This window comes from Peromyscus maniculatus, chromosome 8 (assembly GCF_049852395.1).
Source record: "Peromyscus maniculatus bairdii isolate BWxNUB_F1_BW_parent chromosome 8, HU_Pman_BW_mat_3.1, whole genome shotgun sequence".
Classification (NCBI taxonomy): domain Eukaryota; kingdom Metazoa; phylum Chordata; class Mammalia; order Rodentia; family Cricetidae; genus Peromyscus; species Peromyscus maniculatus.
Window position 1 is genome coordinate 82,682,949 of NC_134859.1, and position 16,834 is coordinate 82,699,782.

The 16,834-nt window shown below is 53.7% G+C and overlaps 1 protein-coding gene across 3 annotated transcripts; it reads left to right on the top strand.

The window, feature by feature from the left end:
- Positions 1–8,919: 8,919 nt before the first annotated feature.
- On the top strand, positions 8,920–16,660 carry Phospho1 (phosphoethanolamine/phosphocholine phosphatase 1). Of its 3 annotated transcripts, XM_042282671.2 has the most exons (4): positions 9,192–9,421; positions 13,353–13,464; positions 14,311–14,417; positions 14,966–16,660. In XM_042282671.2, the coding sequence occupies exons 2-4, from the start codon at positions 13,420–13,422 to the stop codon at positions 15,840–15,842; spliced, it is 1,029 nt and encodes a 342-aa protein (XP_042138605.1). In that variant the 5' UTR covers positions 9,192–9,421; positions 13,353–13,419; the 3' UTR covers positions 15,843–16,660. The 3 variants fall into 3 exon arrangements, with proteins under 3 accessions (XP_006971985.1, XP_042138605.1, XP_006971986.1); XM_006971923.4 differs by lacking the exon at positions 14,311–14,417 and having other exon boundaries at positions 8,920–9,421; XM_006971924.4 differs by lacking the exon at positions 14,311–14,417 and having other exon boundaries at positions 9,197–9,421; positions 15,084–16,660.
- Positions 16,661–16,834: the final 174 nt, after the last annotated feature.

Here is a 16,834-nt window from a genome sequence, read left to right on the forward strand (position 1 = left end):
TGCTTCTCCACCAGGGTCTTTTCCACAGCGCTTGCTGCTGACTGGCGCACTGGGTTGACCTTATGGAGGAGCGTTCGTTCATTGTGTGCTGCCTACCTCCTCTCCTGCTTCTCTCAGAACTTGGTTTAGATGGAACTCTGGTGTAGTTTTCTATGACTGTGTGACAAATTGGCCCCAAATTCAGCCTCTCACACTAGCAAGTATTTATCTCCTAAGATTGTGTGAGCAGGAGCCCCCCTAGGGTGGTGGTCTTCTCGGGGCCAGCTTGGGTGGATTCACGTCCATGCTCATTCATGAGGGATCAGCAGATCCTGGTTCTCTCTGACCAGGGCTTGGTTCCTTCTCCTGTGGCTTCTCTCAGAGCTGCTCACAACTCAGCCGCTGCTTCCCTTAGAGTCAGGGCTCAACTAAGGCAAAGCCAGGGCCCAACCGAGGCAGAGCCAGGGCCCAACCGAGGCAGAGCCAGGGCCCAACCGAGGCAGAGCCACAGCCTTGTGACTCAGCCTTGAGAGTGATGGACCTTCACTTCATGGTAAAATGGACACCAGGAGGTGGGCATGTCAGGGCCTCTTGGAGACTGGCACCATTGCCACCAACGTATCCCTGGCACATAGAGGGCTCCCAGGAGACCGTTGTAGAAAGAGAATGAAAAGAGGAGCTGTTGCTGTAACTAGTGTCTGTAACCCCAGGATTCAGAAGGCTGAGGCGGGAGAAGGAGGAAGTCAAAGTCTGGGTGGCATAGAGAATCTGAGGTCAGCCAGGGCTACTCTAAAAAAAAAGAATAAAGACAGGCATTTTAGCGTCGCATGTATAGTTTAGTCTTCAGTTCTCTTGAGGATTTAGGAGCCTTGACCATTAGCTTATCCCGGAAGGACCTTAAACTACCCAGCTTTCTCCACCCAGCCACCCCCACCATGTACTCTTACAGTCCACCCCCACCCAGCAGGCTGTGTGAGTGTGGGCACATTCCGAAACACATTGGCCTATTGTGCAGATGAAAATACATACAGATGTAAACAAGCACCACAGTGCAGGCTACACCCACCTCCAGATGGAGCCATGATACACAGCATTGTGTGTTCACACCCTGGGGATGACCCACGCGTCACCCCGACATCAGAGTGTTTGCAAGTCTCTGACATGCAGTGACATTTGATTGGGGGTTTGCTTACCGTTTCTGAGGGTGAGCCCATCTATGACTATCACGGCGGGGAGCATGGCAGCAGACAGGAGAAGTAACTGAGAGCTTGTATCTTGATCCACAAGGCAGAGGGCAGGGAGAGAGGGGAGGGAGAGAGGGGAGGGAGGGAGGGAGGGAGGGAGGGAGGGAGAGAGAGAGAGAGAGAGAGAGAGAGAGAGAGAGAGAGAGAGAGAGAGAGAGAAACAAAGAGAAACACACACAGAGAGAGAAACAGAGAGAGAGAAAGAAACTGGGCCTGGCATGGGCTTTTGAAACCTGTAAGTCCAGCCCTAGTGACACACCTCTTCCAATAAGGCCACACCTCCTAATCCTTACCAAACAATTCCACCAACTTAGGACCAAGCATTCAAATATATGAGCCTGTGGGGCCCGTTCTCATTCAGACTACCACACGTTCTTCTTTTTTTTTTTTTTTTCTAAGACAGGGTTTCTCTGTGAAACAGTTCTGGCTGTCCTGGAACTCACTCTGTAGACCAGGCTGGCCTTGAACTCACAGAGATCCGCCTGCCTCTGCCTCCCGAGTGCTGGCACCTCCGCTCGGCTCTACCAAGCGTTCTTAACCACTGAACAATCTCCGCAGCCCCTGTGTGATTTTTTTTTTCCCCTTTGAAACAAGGTCTTCTATAGCCAAGACTGTTACCGAACTACTGATCTTCCTGCCTCCAACTCCGGGGCAGTAGGATTATAAGTGAACACCACCAGACCTGGCTTTAGCACTAAGATTTTAAAAGATATCTCTAACACCCTCCGGCTATTTCCAAGCCTTAGATTCAATGACAGTACAGAACTGTGGTCCCCTTGAAGGCAAAAAGCAAGAGCTTCCTAGTTGGGTATAGTAGCACACCCCTTAATCTCAGCACTGGAGAGGCAGAGGCAGGCCGACTTCTGTGAGTTGAGGCCAGCCTGGTCTACATAGAGAGAGAGAGAAATTTTGCCTTAAAAAAAAAAAGGGAAAAGAAAAACAAACAAACAAAAACCCACCTTTTTAATTAAAAAATAAAATAAAAAAAGCAGCTTCCCCTGTGTATCTCCAGCCCTCGCCTGTAGGTCAGCCCAGGAGAGGCAAACCCTTGAACACTAATGTCTACTTGAAATTCGATTGGTGGAGAGTGTATGAACTCGCAGGGCTCCCGTAGCACAGCCGCTCCAAAGAACCTTTCCACACCCATCCCCTCCCCTCACCTTACAGCCTCCCTGCCCAGTGAGCAGGGCAGCAAGAGCCCCATTTTACAGCAGTAGACAGCTGTTTCCCTCTAAAGCCCAGAAAGGGGAAAAAAATGGGGCTTCAGCTAAGGCTGCACAGCCAGGGAGGGAGGGATGCCACCGCCTGACCTGCCTTCCCGCCTCCCGGCCACCCCACCCCCCCCCCCCCGTTCCCCTCCCCTCCCTGCCCCGGACGGCCCAGCCTTCCGCTGACCTGCCTTCACACCTTCCACCCCTCCAGGCCCTTTTCTCCCTGTCTGCCTTCCCTGCCCCAGCTTCCGGAGCCCCCTCCTCCCATCTTCAGGCTCATGGCTATGTCCTCTGGAGGGAGGGACACAGGCAGCAGGTCCTCCTAGGGTGAGTCTGGGCTGCCCAGGGGCGGTGGGAAGAGGGAGAAGAGAGCCACCAGCAGCCAGGTAAGAGTTCAAATGGACAGCACTCGGGAGGCAGAGCCAGGCGGATCTCTGTGAGTTCCAGGCCAGCCTGGGCTACCAAGTCAGTTCCAGGAAAAGGCGCAAAGCTACACAGAGAAACCCTGTCTCGAAAAACCAAAAAAAAAAAAACAAACAAACAAAAAAAAAGAGTTCAAATGGAACAGAAGCAATCGGTCAGGGTGGGACTTCTCAGGGGACCTACTGCTTGAACGATGGATCTCCTCTTAATTCTAGAGGGACCCTCGGGGGCCAGTTGTTGGACCTGCTGAAACACAGATGGCATAGAAGTTCCCCTGGGGGACAACAGCAGCTCGGCAAGCTGTTCTGTTGTGATGATTTTCGTTTCAGTACAAGGGATGGAGCTCAGACACACACACACACACACACACACACACACACACACACACACACACACGCACGCTAAGCACTCTGCCTTCCAGCTATGCCCCAGCCCAGCCCTCCTCCCTCCTTTAGAGACAGTCTCCTGCAATAGCCCAGGCTGACCCCAAACTCACTAAGTAGCTGAGAATGACCTTAAACTTCTAGTTATTTATTTATTTACAACATCATGATGCGCGCCTTTCTTATCTCTCTCTCTCTCTCCTTCCTTTACTTATTTATTATTCTTGGGTGGGGAGTGTAGAGACAGGGTTTCTTTGTAAATCCTTAGCTGTCCTGAACGAGGCTGGCCTCAAATTCAGAGATCCACCTGCCTCTGCCTCCTCCCTAGTGCTGGACTCAAAGGCATGCACCACCATGACCCACGCCTTTAATCCCAGCACTCTGACCTTCTATGTCCCGAGGGCTGGGATCAGACACACACTACCACATCCAGCTTCCTAGAACTTTCAAATTTCAAAAAAAAAAAAAAAAATATTGGTTTTTGTTTTGAAAAAACAGGATCTTGCTTTCAATGGGATGCCTGGCTGGTCTGGAGCTTACTGTACAGCCCAGCCGGACCTTGAACTTGCCACCATCCTGCCTCAGCGTTAGAGGCCTGCGCCATTGGGCCTGACTTTCCCATACTCTTTTGAAAAGCCTGTTTTCTTGCCCAGTCCCCATCAGACTATAAGCTACTCTAGGACAGGGTCTACATCCTATTGAATATCCCTCTCCCAGTGCCCTACACAGTAAATATTTTTCCAATTTTTATTTTTATGAGTATGGATGTTTTGCCTGCATGTATGTCTTGTACACCATGGCATGCCTGGTGCCTGTGAAGACTACAACAGAAGTTACAGATGATTGTGAGCCACTATGTGGGGGCTGGGACTTGAACCCAGGTCCTTGAAAGAACAGGCAGTGCTCTTAACTGATAACCACTGAGCCATCTCTCCACCCTCTGAGTTTTTATTTAAAAAAAAATTAGATCACAAACAAATGAGCATAGCCTGGTTGTGAAGCATGGCTAACAGGAGATTACACACTGTTCCCAGCGTCTGAAGGGCCTGACTTTGAAGATCAGAGTCCTGACTTGTGCTATGCTGTTGCCCAATTCCTCTGTGGACCTGTGGGTGGGGGTCAACCTTCTTGGATCCATAGAAGGGCAATTCAAAATCAGACAGGTTCACCAAGTTTAGTTAGAACCACACAGTGTAGAAGCCTGCTCAAGTCATGATCAGAGAACGGAAATTCAGAGTCTTCTCCATGGCGGTAGAGGTAGGGGCAGACTTATGGAATGCCCCAAGGGCCACGGGGCAGCAAACAGGCTTCTGCATGTTTGGGTGAGCCCAGGGACTCAGGCCAGAATATTTCAAAAATGCTCCTTGCCATGCCCTCCTGGGGCTTCGGACCCAGGTGACTAGGCAGGCCAGTGCTTGTGCTGAGGAGGGCACCCCACCCATCTCTGCTCTGCTCCTACCTATGCCTCTGGACCTGGTTGGGATCTGAGGGTTCCAGGGAACTATGTAGTCTCCAGGCAGCTAGAGGAGGAACCCTTAAGACTCACTCTCTGGTCTCCATTAAGTAACAGCCAGTCCTTAAAATCTGCAAGATCTTGATAATCCTCCCTACTAAGGAAAACAAGGTCCAAAGGGAGCCACATGCCTTACGTCACACTAGTTCGAAAGCAGATGTCCTCATTCCTAATCAGGCTGTTCTAGAAGCCAGAACTTAAGGGCTGTTCAGCCTCACGATGTTCAACCTAATAACAGATAGGAGCCTGGCATGGTGGCGCACGCCTTTACTCCCAGTACTCCAGAGGCAGAGACTGGCAAATCACTAGGAGTTCCAGGCTAGCCTGGTCTACAGAGTGAGTTCCAGGACAGCCAGGGCTCTGTAGAGAGACCTTGTCTCAAAATAAAAACAAAAGTAACAAAACTAAAGATGGTGGTGGTGGTGCATATCTTTAATCCCATCACTAGGGAGGCAGAAGCAGGCAGATCTCTGAGTTCGAGGCCAGCCTGGTCTACAAAGAGATTTCCAAGACAGCCAGGGCTACACAGAGAAACCCTGTCTCAAAAAAAGCAAGCAAGCAAACAACAAAACTAATAGGCCCAAGAATGTTCAGAAAAGAAAGTGCTTCATTCAAGAACATGAGCCTCCTGCCAGACTCAGTGCTCTTATCCCAGCATGAGGTACGTGTGCATAAAGGAGGGAGGATCAGGAGTTCTAGGTCAGCCTCAGCTGACCAGTGAGTTGAAATCTGGCTTGGCCTACAAGAGATCCTTGTCTCATCGACGCCAGCCTGGTCTACAGAGCAAGATCCAGGACAGGCTCTAAAGCTGCACAGAGAAAGAAACCTTGTCTCGAAAAACCAAAAAAACAAAAAACAAAAAAACAACAAAAGAAAGAAAGAAAGAATATAAATAAGGTTCCAGGCCAGGCAGGGCTTTTGAGTGAGACCCTGCCTCAGAAAGACAACAAAAAAAGAACATAAACAAGCCCCCCTTCATCTTCCTATCCCCACAAGAGGGTACTTCCTTTTGATTAAGATTGCCGTTGGTCATGGAGCTCGAGAGTACTGGCTGCTGTTCCAAAGGATCAGAGTTCGATTCCCAGCACCCACATGGCAGTTCACAACTATCTGTAACTCCAGTTCCAGAGGATACATGCAAGCAAAACACCAATACACATAAAATAAAAAATAAATAAATCATAAAAAGTGGGGGCGAGGCTAGGGATGTGGCTTAGTTGGAAGAGGGGTTACTTAACATGCACAAAGCCCTGGGTTCCATCCACGGCACTATGTAGCCAGGTATGGCAGGCCACTCCCAACAATCCTAGCACTCATGAGTTAGAAAGTTTAAGGCTAGCCTAAGCTACATGAAATCCTGTCCAAAGGTGTGTTGGAGGGTGGGTGGAGAATGTAGCTCCCGTCCGGACGTGGTGAGGACTGGGAATTCCAGGCCACCTCAACTACATTAGTGAGACATCACCCAAATGAATACACAAATGTGTAATAAAATCTTCAGGTTTCAAATCTTGTCTTTTGCCACATCCTAGCTCGGTGACTTTGGGCAAGTGACATATTTTTGTCATGTGTAAATTGGAAGCTAGCTAGTAGCACAGAGGGACTGTTGTGGGGAGGAAGAGCAGAGAATTTTAGAATGAGTCACCATTGTCCAGGCTTGACCATGGGGGCTAGAAAGGGATTCTCTCAGTCCTGGTTATAACTCCTAGTGCAGTGCTTTACAACTGAAACGCATAACGGGACACACTTGGTCACGACCCCCACCTAAGCCCACACTCACCCGTCCCCAGGTCACTGAGGGCCCCTTCTTTTTCCTCTTTGGGCTCACTGGGAGTACAGATCTACATCAGACCACCAACGCTTGCCCCACAGTGCACTCACTTTCTTAATGCCCCTGGGTTTCAGCTTCTGAAAAACTGGAAATACTCAATGACCAACACACCCAGGCGGTTCCTGGAAAGATTAGTGGTCCTCCTCTCCGGGGTGGGCCGTGTGACCTGAGCTGTCCATTGCTTCCTGTCACCTCTGCGCATACTGCGAGGCTACCTGAAGAACAGGGTGTGGCCTGGCCTTTTGGGCTCTACCATCAGAACCTCGGGCAAGTGACTCAGCCTCTTCGTGAGGACTGAGTTGGAAAGCTCGACTGTGGCCACCTGAGTCAAGGGTCACCAGAGACTTGAGCAAGCTCTGTCACCTCAGATGGCTCTCTGCCCCACGAGCTCTCTGTCAGGTCAGGTGACCCAAGTCCTAAAGTGAAACTAATTACCGAGCAAGAGCTTCCACCCTGAGCTGAGCCTCAGCCTCTGAGGCCTGGACCGCGCCTCTCTCCTCCCATTCCTGACCCCATCTGTAGACACGAGGCTGGTCATCCATTGGCTCACTCTCTGACTGGAAATAGGGAAAGTGAAGGAAGTTGACAGATGGGGAGTGTTCCGAAGGTCTTAGCACCAGGGGAACAGACGTTTTTCCGGGCTCGGGCTGGAGAGGTGGCTCAGCTGTTAGGAGTGCTCATGCTGATCTTGCAGAGAACCAGAGTGCAGTTTCCAGCACCTTTAAAGGGCAGCTCACCTGTATTACAGTCCCAGCCTGTATCTCCCGCTCCGGGGGCCCTGAAGTCCCTAGCCTCCATTGAGTACCTGCTGGACCAGGCAACCCCCCCCAGCACCGCCCCCCACATGGAGTTTAAAGGTCAGTGGTAAGGTGGTTCCCTAACAAGCACAACATGCCCCCCCCCGCCCCCACCCCAAACACTACCACACTCATTTCACAAAGGCCCTTTGCAGGTGGCACAGGTGAACTTTGGTGTCCCCATTACTGGGCTAGAAGGCAGAACTGGGCAGTAAAAACTTGAGATCACTAAGGAAGAAGAGTCGCCGACCAGCGCTCCCTGACCATATCAGTGAATTTGGAAGTAAGGCTGAAGTTGCACCAGAGGATCAGGATTTTCTTCCTTAGATAGGATCTCACTCTGTAGCCCTGGCTGTCCTGGAACTCACTCTGTAGACCAGGCGGGGCTTGGCTGCATAGAGATCTGCCTGCCTCAGCCTCCCAAGTGCTGGGATTAAAGGCGTAAAGGTGTGTGCCACCACACCCAGCAATAACAAATGCCTAAGGCATACAGGGTGTCAGTGTCTAGGGTCTGGGTCACAGTGCTATATAAGACAAACAGGAATCAGGAGGTGGTGGCACACGCCTTTATTCCCAGCACTAAGGAGGCAGAGGCAGGCGGACCTCTGTGAGTTCGAGGCCAGCCTGGTCTACAGAGTGAGTCCCAGGACAGCCAAGGCTACACAGAGAAACCCTGTCTCGAAAAAACCAAACAAACAAAAAGCCAAACAAGGACTGGCAGGGGAAGGGGGAAGGAATACAGGTACCTGCCAGCTGTCATCTGGCCTCAACAAGCACCAGGGACAGAGAGGGTGAAGGGGTGCTGGCGGTTTAGGGAGCAGAGACATCGGAAAAGTCATTAGCAAGGGTTTGAAGGATGGGAGTGGTCGATCAGGTCGGCCAATTCTTCTGCCTATCGGCTTTTGTACTGGTGGCAGCATGCAGCGCTGATATTCAGGTACCAGCCCCCTCCCCCTGTCCTGCAGAGTTTACCGAAATTTGTTGACAGGCTGTGTTGCAGGAGCAGGGCCGGAGGAGGATTTAGGAAGGGTTGGTTAGACCCAGGTCTGGGTGCACCTACTTCTCACTCAGATCTTGTTCTGTGGCTGAAGTAATATGTTTGAACTCTTGGACAAATCGTTTCTCCCGGGTCAAGTGCTGGGGTTCATAGCACGGGCTCAGGAAATCCAGGTTTCACCTCCTCTCTCTCAATCATAATATGAGGGCTGGAAAGGATGGGAAAGCTCCCGAGAGAGGAATGAGGTTAGGAACACACTCTCGGGACGTAGAGAAAGCGGGGCTTTTTATTCGCACCGCTATGTACAGTGTTGGCTCTCCAACTCCGTGTTTACGCGGTGCTGGGTGAGAGAAGCCCCCCTCTGCCGGCAAGCACGGGTACCCGGCAATCTGGGGGACAAGGTTCCGAAGACTCGGTGGGACGCCGTGGCTCCTCCCGGAAGGGCAGAGGACACCGAGCTCGACGCACGTGGACGGCGTGCGGCTCTGCGGTTCCGGTCACCAAGCTGTCCCGCGGAGCTCAGCGACCAGGCGGACCGGCGGCGGCGGGCGGTGGAGGAGGCTGCGTGCAGATGCCCCACGCCGAGCCCGGCAGGAGGCGGGCAGTGTGACAGCGACTCACGCACGTGCCACGCGCACGCAGAGGGTGCCCCGCAGCCACGCTCCTCGGACGGGACGCGCCACGCTCCACCCGTCCAGCCCGCCCAGTCCCACCGCCGCTCGCGCGGCCTCGGGGAGAGCCGGGAGGCGTGGCCCGCTGGGAGCCCGCCCCTTTGATGTGCGCCGGCGCCGCGGTGATTGGCTGAGCGCTTGTGACGTGCGGGGACTGCGGTGGGCCCGGGTGCTGCGGCTGCCGCAGCGCCCGCCGCGGCTCCGGCTCCGGCTCCCCGGCATTTAAAGGGGACGCGGCGGCGGCCCCGGGGATGGAGGGCAGGTGGAAGGGACGGAACAGAGGCACATCATCCACGGTCCCTCAGGACTGGAGGGACGCGTGAGCCGGAGCTCAGAAATCCGGGGGTGGATAAGACTGCGTCCTCCCCAATTCCCGTAAGTACCCCTTGCTCCATCCTGCCCCCCAAACCCCTTAACTAGCCCCCTTCCCACTACTTCCACTCCAAACTCAACCGGGACGGACAGCGCGGCCGCCGCTGCCCCGCGTGAGTCCTGGGCTTCGTGAGGATCGCGATCTCAATGTTGGGGTGGGGGCCGTGTGGAGTTTGAGGGTGTTTCATGCGCTTGGTGGTGGGGTAGCCCCTGGGGCAGAGAACTGAGCCCCCTTCTTCACCAGGCTCATGGAGCCCAGTGCCCCTTCATCTTCGGGGACTATCCTAGCTCCCCGCCACCCACAAGTCCTCCCTTCTCCCCGAGCTGCGCACCCCCCGCCCGCATTAGAGCGAAGTGCCCGCCAGCTGGGGGTGTGCCAGAGTGCTTGCTTTCCAGTCACCTCTAAAAATATCTCTCCTGCTACCCCACCGGCAGCTGCCATCTCCCTGCCCCTACCCAGTGAAGATCAACCTCTGCTCGTCTACCCAAGCAGGGGACCCCAGAGGCGACGCCTAGTCCCAGATTCCTCACCGGCACCAGGGCATAGATCATTACTCCCTAGCGAGCCAGGACAGGGAACATTACAGAGTCTCTGGAGCAAACGGGGAGGTTCAGAGAGTAGAGACCCCTGAGGTCTAATCCTGGTTCTGATGCTGTGTGACGCCCGTGATGTCAGCCGGACCTCTCTGAGTCTCTTTGAACGAGAAAGGCGTTCGGGAAGTTGTGAGGGTTAGGGAAAGGAATCCCAGCTTAACTGTGCGATCTGATTTCTAGTGGTGGGCATATACTTACTCTTGGAGCAGAGAGCGCTCGCCACTGTGATATTTCTGAAGTCCTCACCCCCATTCTCAGCCTGCATGTTTCTCGTGGAAAACTCCCCAAACTTTTCTACCCTATCCTCCATTCGGAGAATTCAAGCCTAGAGCTTAAGACACACAGACACACACCTACCCCACCTTCCCACAGATTTAACTGAGTATTTGTCTCTGGGAGAGGTGGTGGTGCACACCTTTCATGCCAGGATTCAAGGCGGACCTCTGAGTTCCAGGCCAGCCTGGTCTACAGAGTGAGATCCAGGACAGGCACCAAAGCTACACAGAGGGACCCTGTATGGGAAAAAAAAAATTGTGTCAACGGAGGGAGGGAGCAGGCTGGGAGCCTGTGATCTATGGAATCAGGGCCACAAAAGTTGGTCTTAGGTGGGACTAGAAAAGAATACTTTCCGCCCCAGAAAATCTGCTTCCTCTCCCTGCTAACATGCTGAAGAAACTCAAATCCTGTCTCCACAAGGGATTTTTGTTGTTGTTGTTGGTTTTTTGTTTTTGTTTGTTTTGAGACAGGGTTTCTCTGAGTAATCCTGGCTGTCCTGGAACTCACTATTTAGACGAGGCTGGCCTTGAATTTAAGAGATTCCCCTGCCTCTGCCTCCTGAGTGTTGGGATTAAAGGTATGTACCACCACTGTCTGGCACCACACAGGATTTTATCACTCATACAAAACCTGTCAGGAGTGAATGACTTGTGTGTGTGTGGTTGTTGTTTGAAACAGGAACTTTTTGTGTAGTTCAAGCTGGTCTCGAACTACATCTCCTGCATCACCAGGCCAGGCTACTGCCATTGACCTTTTCAAATGTTATGAAGCCAAATAACAACTAGGGATGAGCCGGGTGGTGGTGGCGAATGCCTTTAATCCCAGCACTCTGTGAGCTCGAGGCCAGCCTGGGCTACCAAGTGAGTTCCAGAAAAGGCACAAAACTACACAGAGAAACCCTGTCTCAAAAAAAAAAAAAAAACTAAACAAACAAACAAAAAACAACTAGGGATGTATGCTTCCCCAGCTGTGGGGCTGGGATGTGGGGTGTCACAGTAAGACTGCCTTAGCTTCTGGGAAGAAACCCTGGAGGCCTGGCTTACTGCTCTGCAGATAAAAAAGAAACAAGATTACCAGGAGTGGCAGTGCTGGACTCTAATCCCAGCACTTGGGAGGCAGAGGCAGGCAGTTTGAGGCCAGCCTGGTCTACATAGAAAGTTGCAGGACAGCCAGGGTTAGGTAGTGAGGCCGTCTCCAACACAAAAATGAAGATTTCTGTAAACGCTCACTAGTATTAGGTAAAAACATAATTGTGTCTACTACTGTGAGACATGAGAGGTTTTAAGCATAAGATTAATATAATTTTTTTAAAAGGAAGACAGGCAAATAGTTGACCCCACCCCCCAAGAGATGAAAATTTATCTTAGCAGGGCAGGGTATTCATTACTCAGGATGCTGAGTTCAAGGCCATGTTGGGTCACCCTGTCTCAAAATTAAAAGCAAAAGTACTGTATAATAAGGGTGTGCTGTATAATACCTGCAAAGACTGGTGGTCAGTCCTGATTATGGAAGGGACGGAGGGAAGGAAGAAATGCTGAGAGAAAAGAAAGTTGGTCTGTGTGGCTGCTGGTGTGGCCATTTGTGTCTTTGTATCTGCGCCCCCCCTTCTCCTCCTGCCCTGATGCTATCCCTCTGAGATTGCTTTTTACAATGGGTGTGCCCCCCCCCTTCTCCTAACGCTTGTCCTGGGACAAAGGTTATATCAGCTAGGATTCTGACTGACAGTTCCTCTAATATCCCCTGCATGCCATTCCCTTGTCCTTATCCCCATCCCCTTCTCTTGCACTATCTCAACAATGTTGTTTCACAGGACACTACCATTTTTTGCTGGTGAGCTTTATTGCCTCCTTCCAGTCACTAGCTATAAATTGGGGGTGGGGTGGGGGCAGCACTAAAAGTCACTTCCCGTCTCTAAAGCTTCGCTTTGAGGAACCGAGGGTAGCCAGTGATGCGTCTCTCTATAAAGACGGTTCCAGAGCCGGTGTCCACCTCGTCCTCTCCTCGTTTATTCTGGAGGCAGTTGCCTCCGCTGCCCTGGGATGGTCAGGGAACGTCACCTTGACAAAGTCAGACTTTGCCGCGCCACCTATTGTCACCACTAGAGGGCAGCAGCCAGCCAGCTCTTTGCTGTCTCTTCTCTGGTATCTTTCCGATTCCAAGCTGTATCTTTCCAAGTTTAAGAGGCTGACTGACCTCTGGTCTCTCAACCTGGGGGTGGAGAGGTAGGGGAGAAGGGAGGCACCAGAAGCTGTAGATGGTAACCTGCGTAGCTGCAATGATGAAGGCCCCAACCAAAAGACCAGACCGGGTCACCTAAACTCTAGTAGAGGTTTCTAGTAGAGGTCTTGTTGGTGAGACCCCTGAACACGGTTAGTGACGGAGGTAAGTCTCATATCTCATGTAAAGCCCAGGGCTCTCAGCCTCTAGACAGTGGTGAAGCATTCATGAACCAAAGGCCACACTGCTTAAACAACACAGCCTCTGGGAAGTGAATGAATCCCTCTGTTCTCTGCCTTCACCGGTCTAACGAACCATGAATGAGATTGGGAATAAAGGTGACTGACTGACTGGTAAACTGTGACATTGCCCTACCCGTGTGTGGGCAAAGTTCATACGGGAGGAAGAAGCCCTGGACCAGCCTCTGAGATCTGGTTTGGAAAAGCCTCAGCCACTTTGAGTGAGTGGGATTTGAGTAAGTCCCTTAGCCTGTCTGGATCTCCAGGTGTGCCCCCTTGTTACCTCTCTGGTGAGCCCCGGAACTGGCCAGGAGTGTTAATAGCAAGAGCTTGCTCTTGCTGAGAACCTGGGAGTGACGCCCGTGCTTGAGGAAATCCAGTCAGGTGGGCATCAGTGGTAAAAGGGAAGCTGGTTTTTGAGACAGGGTCTCTCTACATATCCCTGGCTGTCTTAGAACCCACTATGTAGACCAGGCTGGCCTCAAACTCAATAGATCCATCTGCTTCTGCCTCCTTCCCAAGTGCTGAGATTAAAGGTGTGCGCCAACACACCCCAAATGAACAGGTGTGGACTTTTGTGGGGTTTTTTGTTTGTTTGTTTATTTCAGGAACTCTGGATGAAAGCTTGAGACCAACACAGTTTCTAGAGGTGGTGCCCAGCATAATATCCTGACAATGAGCGGGTGTCTTCCAGCTGTTGGCCTACGATGCCTATCTAGGGTAAGTGGGACCCTTCAGGAGGAGACCTCATGCCCCAGCTTCTCCACCCTGAGATAGGAGGAACCCTCCTCCCCAGGCCCGTTCAGATTTGCCCTCTCCACTGGCGCTCTGTGAATCCCTAGACATTTCTCTGGTGTGGGTCCTGGTACCTTATATCCTCAGCAACAGAGACCTCATGCCACTGAAACTCCCCCAGGCGACTACCAGAGGGACACAGTGGAAGGGACGGTCCTTTTAGGGGAGCCAGAGAGCCACATTCCAATCCCAACTCTGAAATGACTGAAACTGTTGCTGTTTTACCAAAAGTTATCAGAAGTAATAGTGGGTGAGGGGGTACCACTACAGGGCATGTTTGAGGTCAGCCTGAGCTCCATGAGACCCTTTCTTTAAAAAGAAAGAAGTGGGTGTGATTGTGTGACGGGAAACCAGGTTCCACGTGGGTGAGCTGGGACAGGAAGCTCTTGCAGAGAGGCAGACAGACAAGCGGTATGGTGGATAGTCTAGGACTTCCAGGGTCTGTCACTCTGCCCCTCCCGGACAGCTGCTGGCCAACAGAGGTGGCAGGGCCGTGTAGATGGGGGCTCCCGCTGTGTCTGTGTGCTTGCCTCTCTCTTTGTGCCCCAATACCCCCACCGTTCCCCCATCCTTCCCATGCTGTTCCCCCTTGGCCCAGAGTCCCACTACCTAAGGCGCCCACACTGTTCCAGTAGTCCGCTCTCCCCTGCTTGACTTCCTCCTAAATACCCCCTCCCCAGTGGCCCCTCCTGCTAGCTACCTGCCCCTCCCTCCCTCTCTGCCCTTGCCAGACACTGCTGCTCTCTTCCCTCTCCCCTACCTGTCCCCCAGGTATGTCGTGGCCTGGCGAGGGGGGCCCCCATTGCTTCTCCTGCTGCCTGCTTGCTTCGGACTCTGGCAGAAACCCCACCTGCTGACACGGTCTTCCCAGGGAATTGGCAAGTGATTAGCAGCAGCACCAGGGCCCTACAGTCACTCCCTGGAGGAGCCATGTCTCATCCCCAAGCCCCCCTGCCCAGGGCCCTCTGGCTGGAAGCTCCCAAAGAGCCTCCCTGGGTCTTGTGTGGTCTGCACACCTCCCTGGTCCTTTCAAGGGCTCAGATCTAGTTCTCTGGCCAGGACCTAGCAGGATCTGGAACCTGGCTTTCCAAGCCTGGCACTTGAGAGCTCACGTCTAGGCTCCCCGGGGAAAGACCTGACACTCATTGCCCACCCGCCTTGGTGACGCCAAATCAGTTAAGGAACCTCAGGGAGTGATCCCTGACAAGCCACGCCTCCCTTTTCTCCTAAGCTGACAGCTGCTAAAGCCCCAGGGAACCCATGAGAGAGGCAGAATCAAAAAACCAAGAAGCCTTTGGCTTCGAGACCAGTATGGACCCCTTGCGTCAACCCCCCCACGATTAACTGAGAGACGGGCAAGGGACGGTGGGGTGTGGGCCCCACATCGGTTCCATCTCCGACTTAACCAGCCTTGGGTCCTCCTCAGGTCTTGGATGTGCCAGCGATCCTGGCTGTGGCCCGCTAACCAGGCTCTCCCCGGCCGGCTCCCGCCGCGCCACCTTTCGCTTGCCCCCTCCTCCTGCTCCTCTCCCCCCTGCTCCCAGGACGGCAGGATGGCTGCGCCCGGCGCGCCTCGCTTCCTCCTGACCTTCGACTTCGATGAGACCATCGTGGACGAAAACAGCGACGACTCGATCGTGCGCGCGGCGCCAGGCCAGCAACTACCCGAGAGCCTGCGAGCCACCTACCGCGAGGGCTACTACAATGAGTACATGCAACGCGTCTTCAAGTACCTGGGTGAGCAGGGCGTACGGCCCCGGGACCTGCGCGCCGTCTACGAGACCATCCCCCTGTCGCCAGGCATGGGCGATTTGCTGCAGTTCGTAGCCAAGCAGGGCTCCTGCTTCGAGGTTATTCTCATTTCGGATGCCAACACCTTCGGTGTGGAGAGTGCCCTGCGTGCCGCTGGCCACCACAGCTTATTCCGCCGCATCCTCAGCAACCCATCCGGGCCCGACGCGCGGGGACAGCTGACGCTGCGGCCCTTCCACACGCACAGCTGCCCGCGCTGCCCCGCCAACATGTGCAAGCACAAGGTGCTCAGCGAATACCTCCGTGAGCGGGCCCGCGACGGCGTGCACTTCGAGCGCCTCTTCTACGTGGGCGATGGTGCAAATGACTTCTGCCCCATGGGGCTGCTGGCGGGCGGGGACGTGGCCTTCCCGCGCCGCGGTTACCCCATGCACCGCCTCATCCAGGAGGCACAGAAGGCCGACCCCAGCTCCTTCCGCGCCCACGTGGTGCCCTGGGAAACGGCCGCAGACGTGCGCCAACATCTGCAACAGGTGCTGAAGATGTGTTGAACATCACCTGCGAGGGGTACCCGGGGACAAACCGGCGGAGGGGGCGGGGCGCAGGACTGGGAATTGGTTAAGACCACCTGGTTTCACTCCTTCCTCTTCGCTCTGCTATGTTCCTCTGGGCATTTCTGGAATTTTGTCCGCTTGTGGTCTAGGAGCGGAGACTAGGAGCCGTCCCTATCTATGCAGTTACCACAGCTCGGCTGCCTCTTCTCCAGGAAGTGGCGAGCACCCCTTGGAAGGCAGGCAGTGTCCCTCGAACTGAGAGGAAGGGGCTCCTGGCAGCTGGGAGAAGGGATATCTCCCCACTACTTCAGCTGCCGCTTCGACCGCGTAACTTCCCCTACCTAGTCTTCTTTCAATCGGACTCAGGAGCCACCACCCCGGCCCCCCGCCCCAGTCCGCATGCCAGCGCCGGCTTCCTTGCGCAGACCCGCGATGCTCTCGGGAGACAGCTCCAAAGCATCCTTGATTTTGCGCCAGCCACCGCGATCCGCTGCTGCGCGGGGTCGCGCCTTGCTTCCCTTCCCCCGCCCACCATGCCAGACACCCCCCAAAGGAAGAAAAAGCCAGAGGGAGCAGCCAACCTCCTGCTGGTGGGACGAGGTAGAGCCAACCAATGACCTCGGAGAGTGTGACCAATCTCACTCCATCCTCATCTACCACAGCAAGAGACCAGGGACTTCACCAAAGCCGTCCTCCGTCCCCCACCCCTCCCTCCGCCCTTATGGAACAGAAAGCCATGTTTTTACGTAGAGCCAGGGAAACCCAAGCCCCTCCCCCTTCTGGTATTTCAGACCTATAAAGGAGGTGAAGGGGGACGAACTGACTCATTTCTAGCGCCGCCGTCGCCGCAGTCGGAGGGAGGGGTGAAAAGGTGCCCTTAGCTGTCAGCCACATTTAAGTGGAGGATGCTTGAGGAGCCCAGACTGAACGCAAAGCAAGCGGCAAAAGGGTTTTGAAAGATGCCGTGAGTGGCCGTCTGTGACGGCTGG

Bases quoted from the DNA above. Each gene is read 5' to 3' on its own strand.
- Phospho1 (XM_042282671.2), top strand. From the start codon at position 13,420: ATGAGCGGGTGTCTTCCAGCTGTTGGCCTACGATGCCTATCTAGG. The intron at 13,465-14,310 runs GTAAGTGGGACC...CCTGTCCCCCAG, and splicing joins GCCTACGATGCCTATCTAGG to GTATGTCGTGGCCTGGCGAG. The intron at 14,418-14,965 runs GCAAGTGATTAG...GGTCCTCCTCAG, and splicing joins ACGGTCTTCCCAGGGAATTG to GTCTTGGATGTGCCAGCGAT.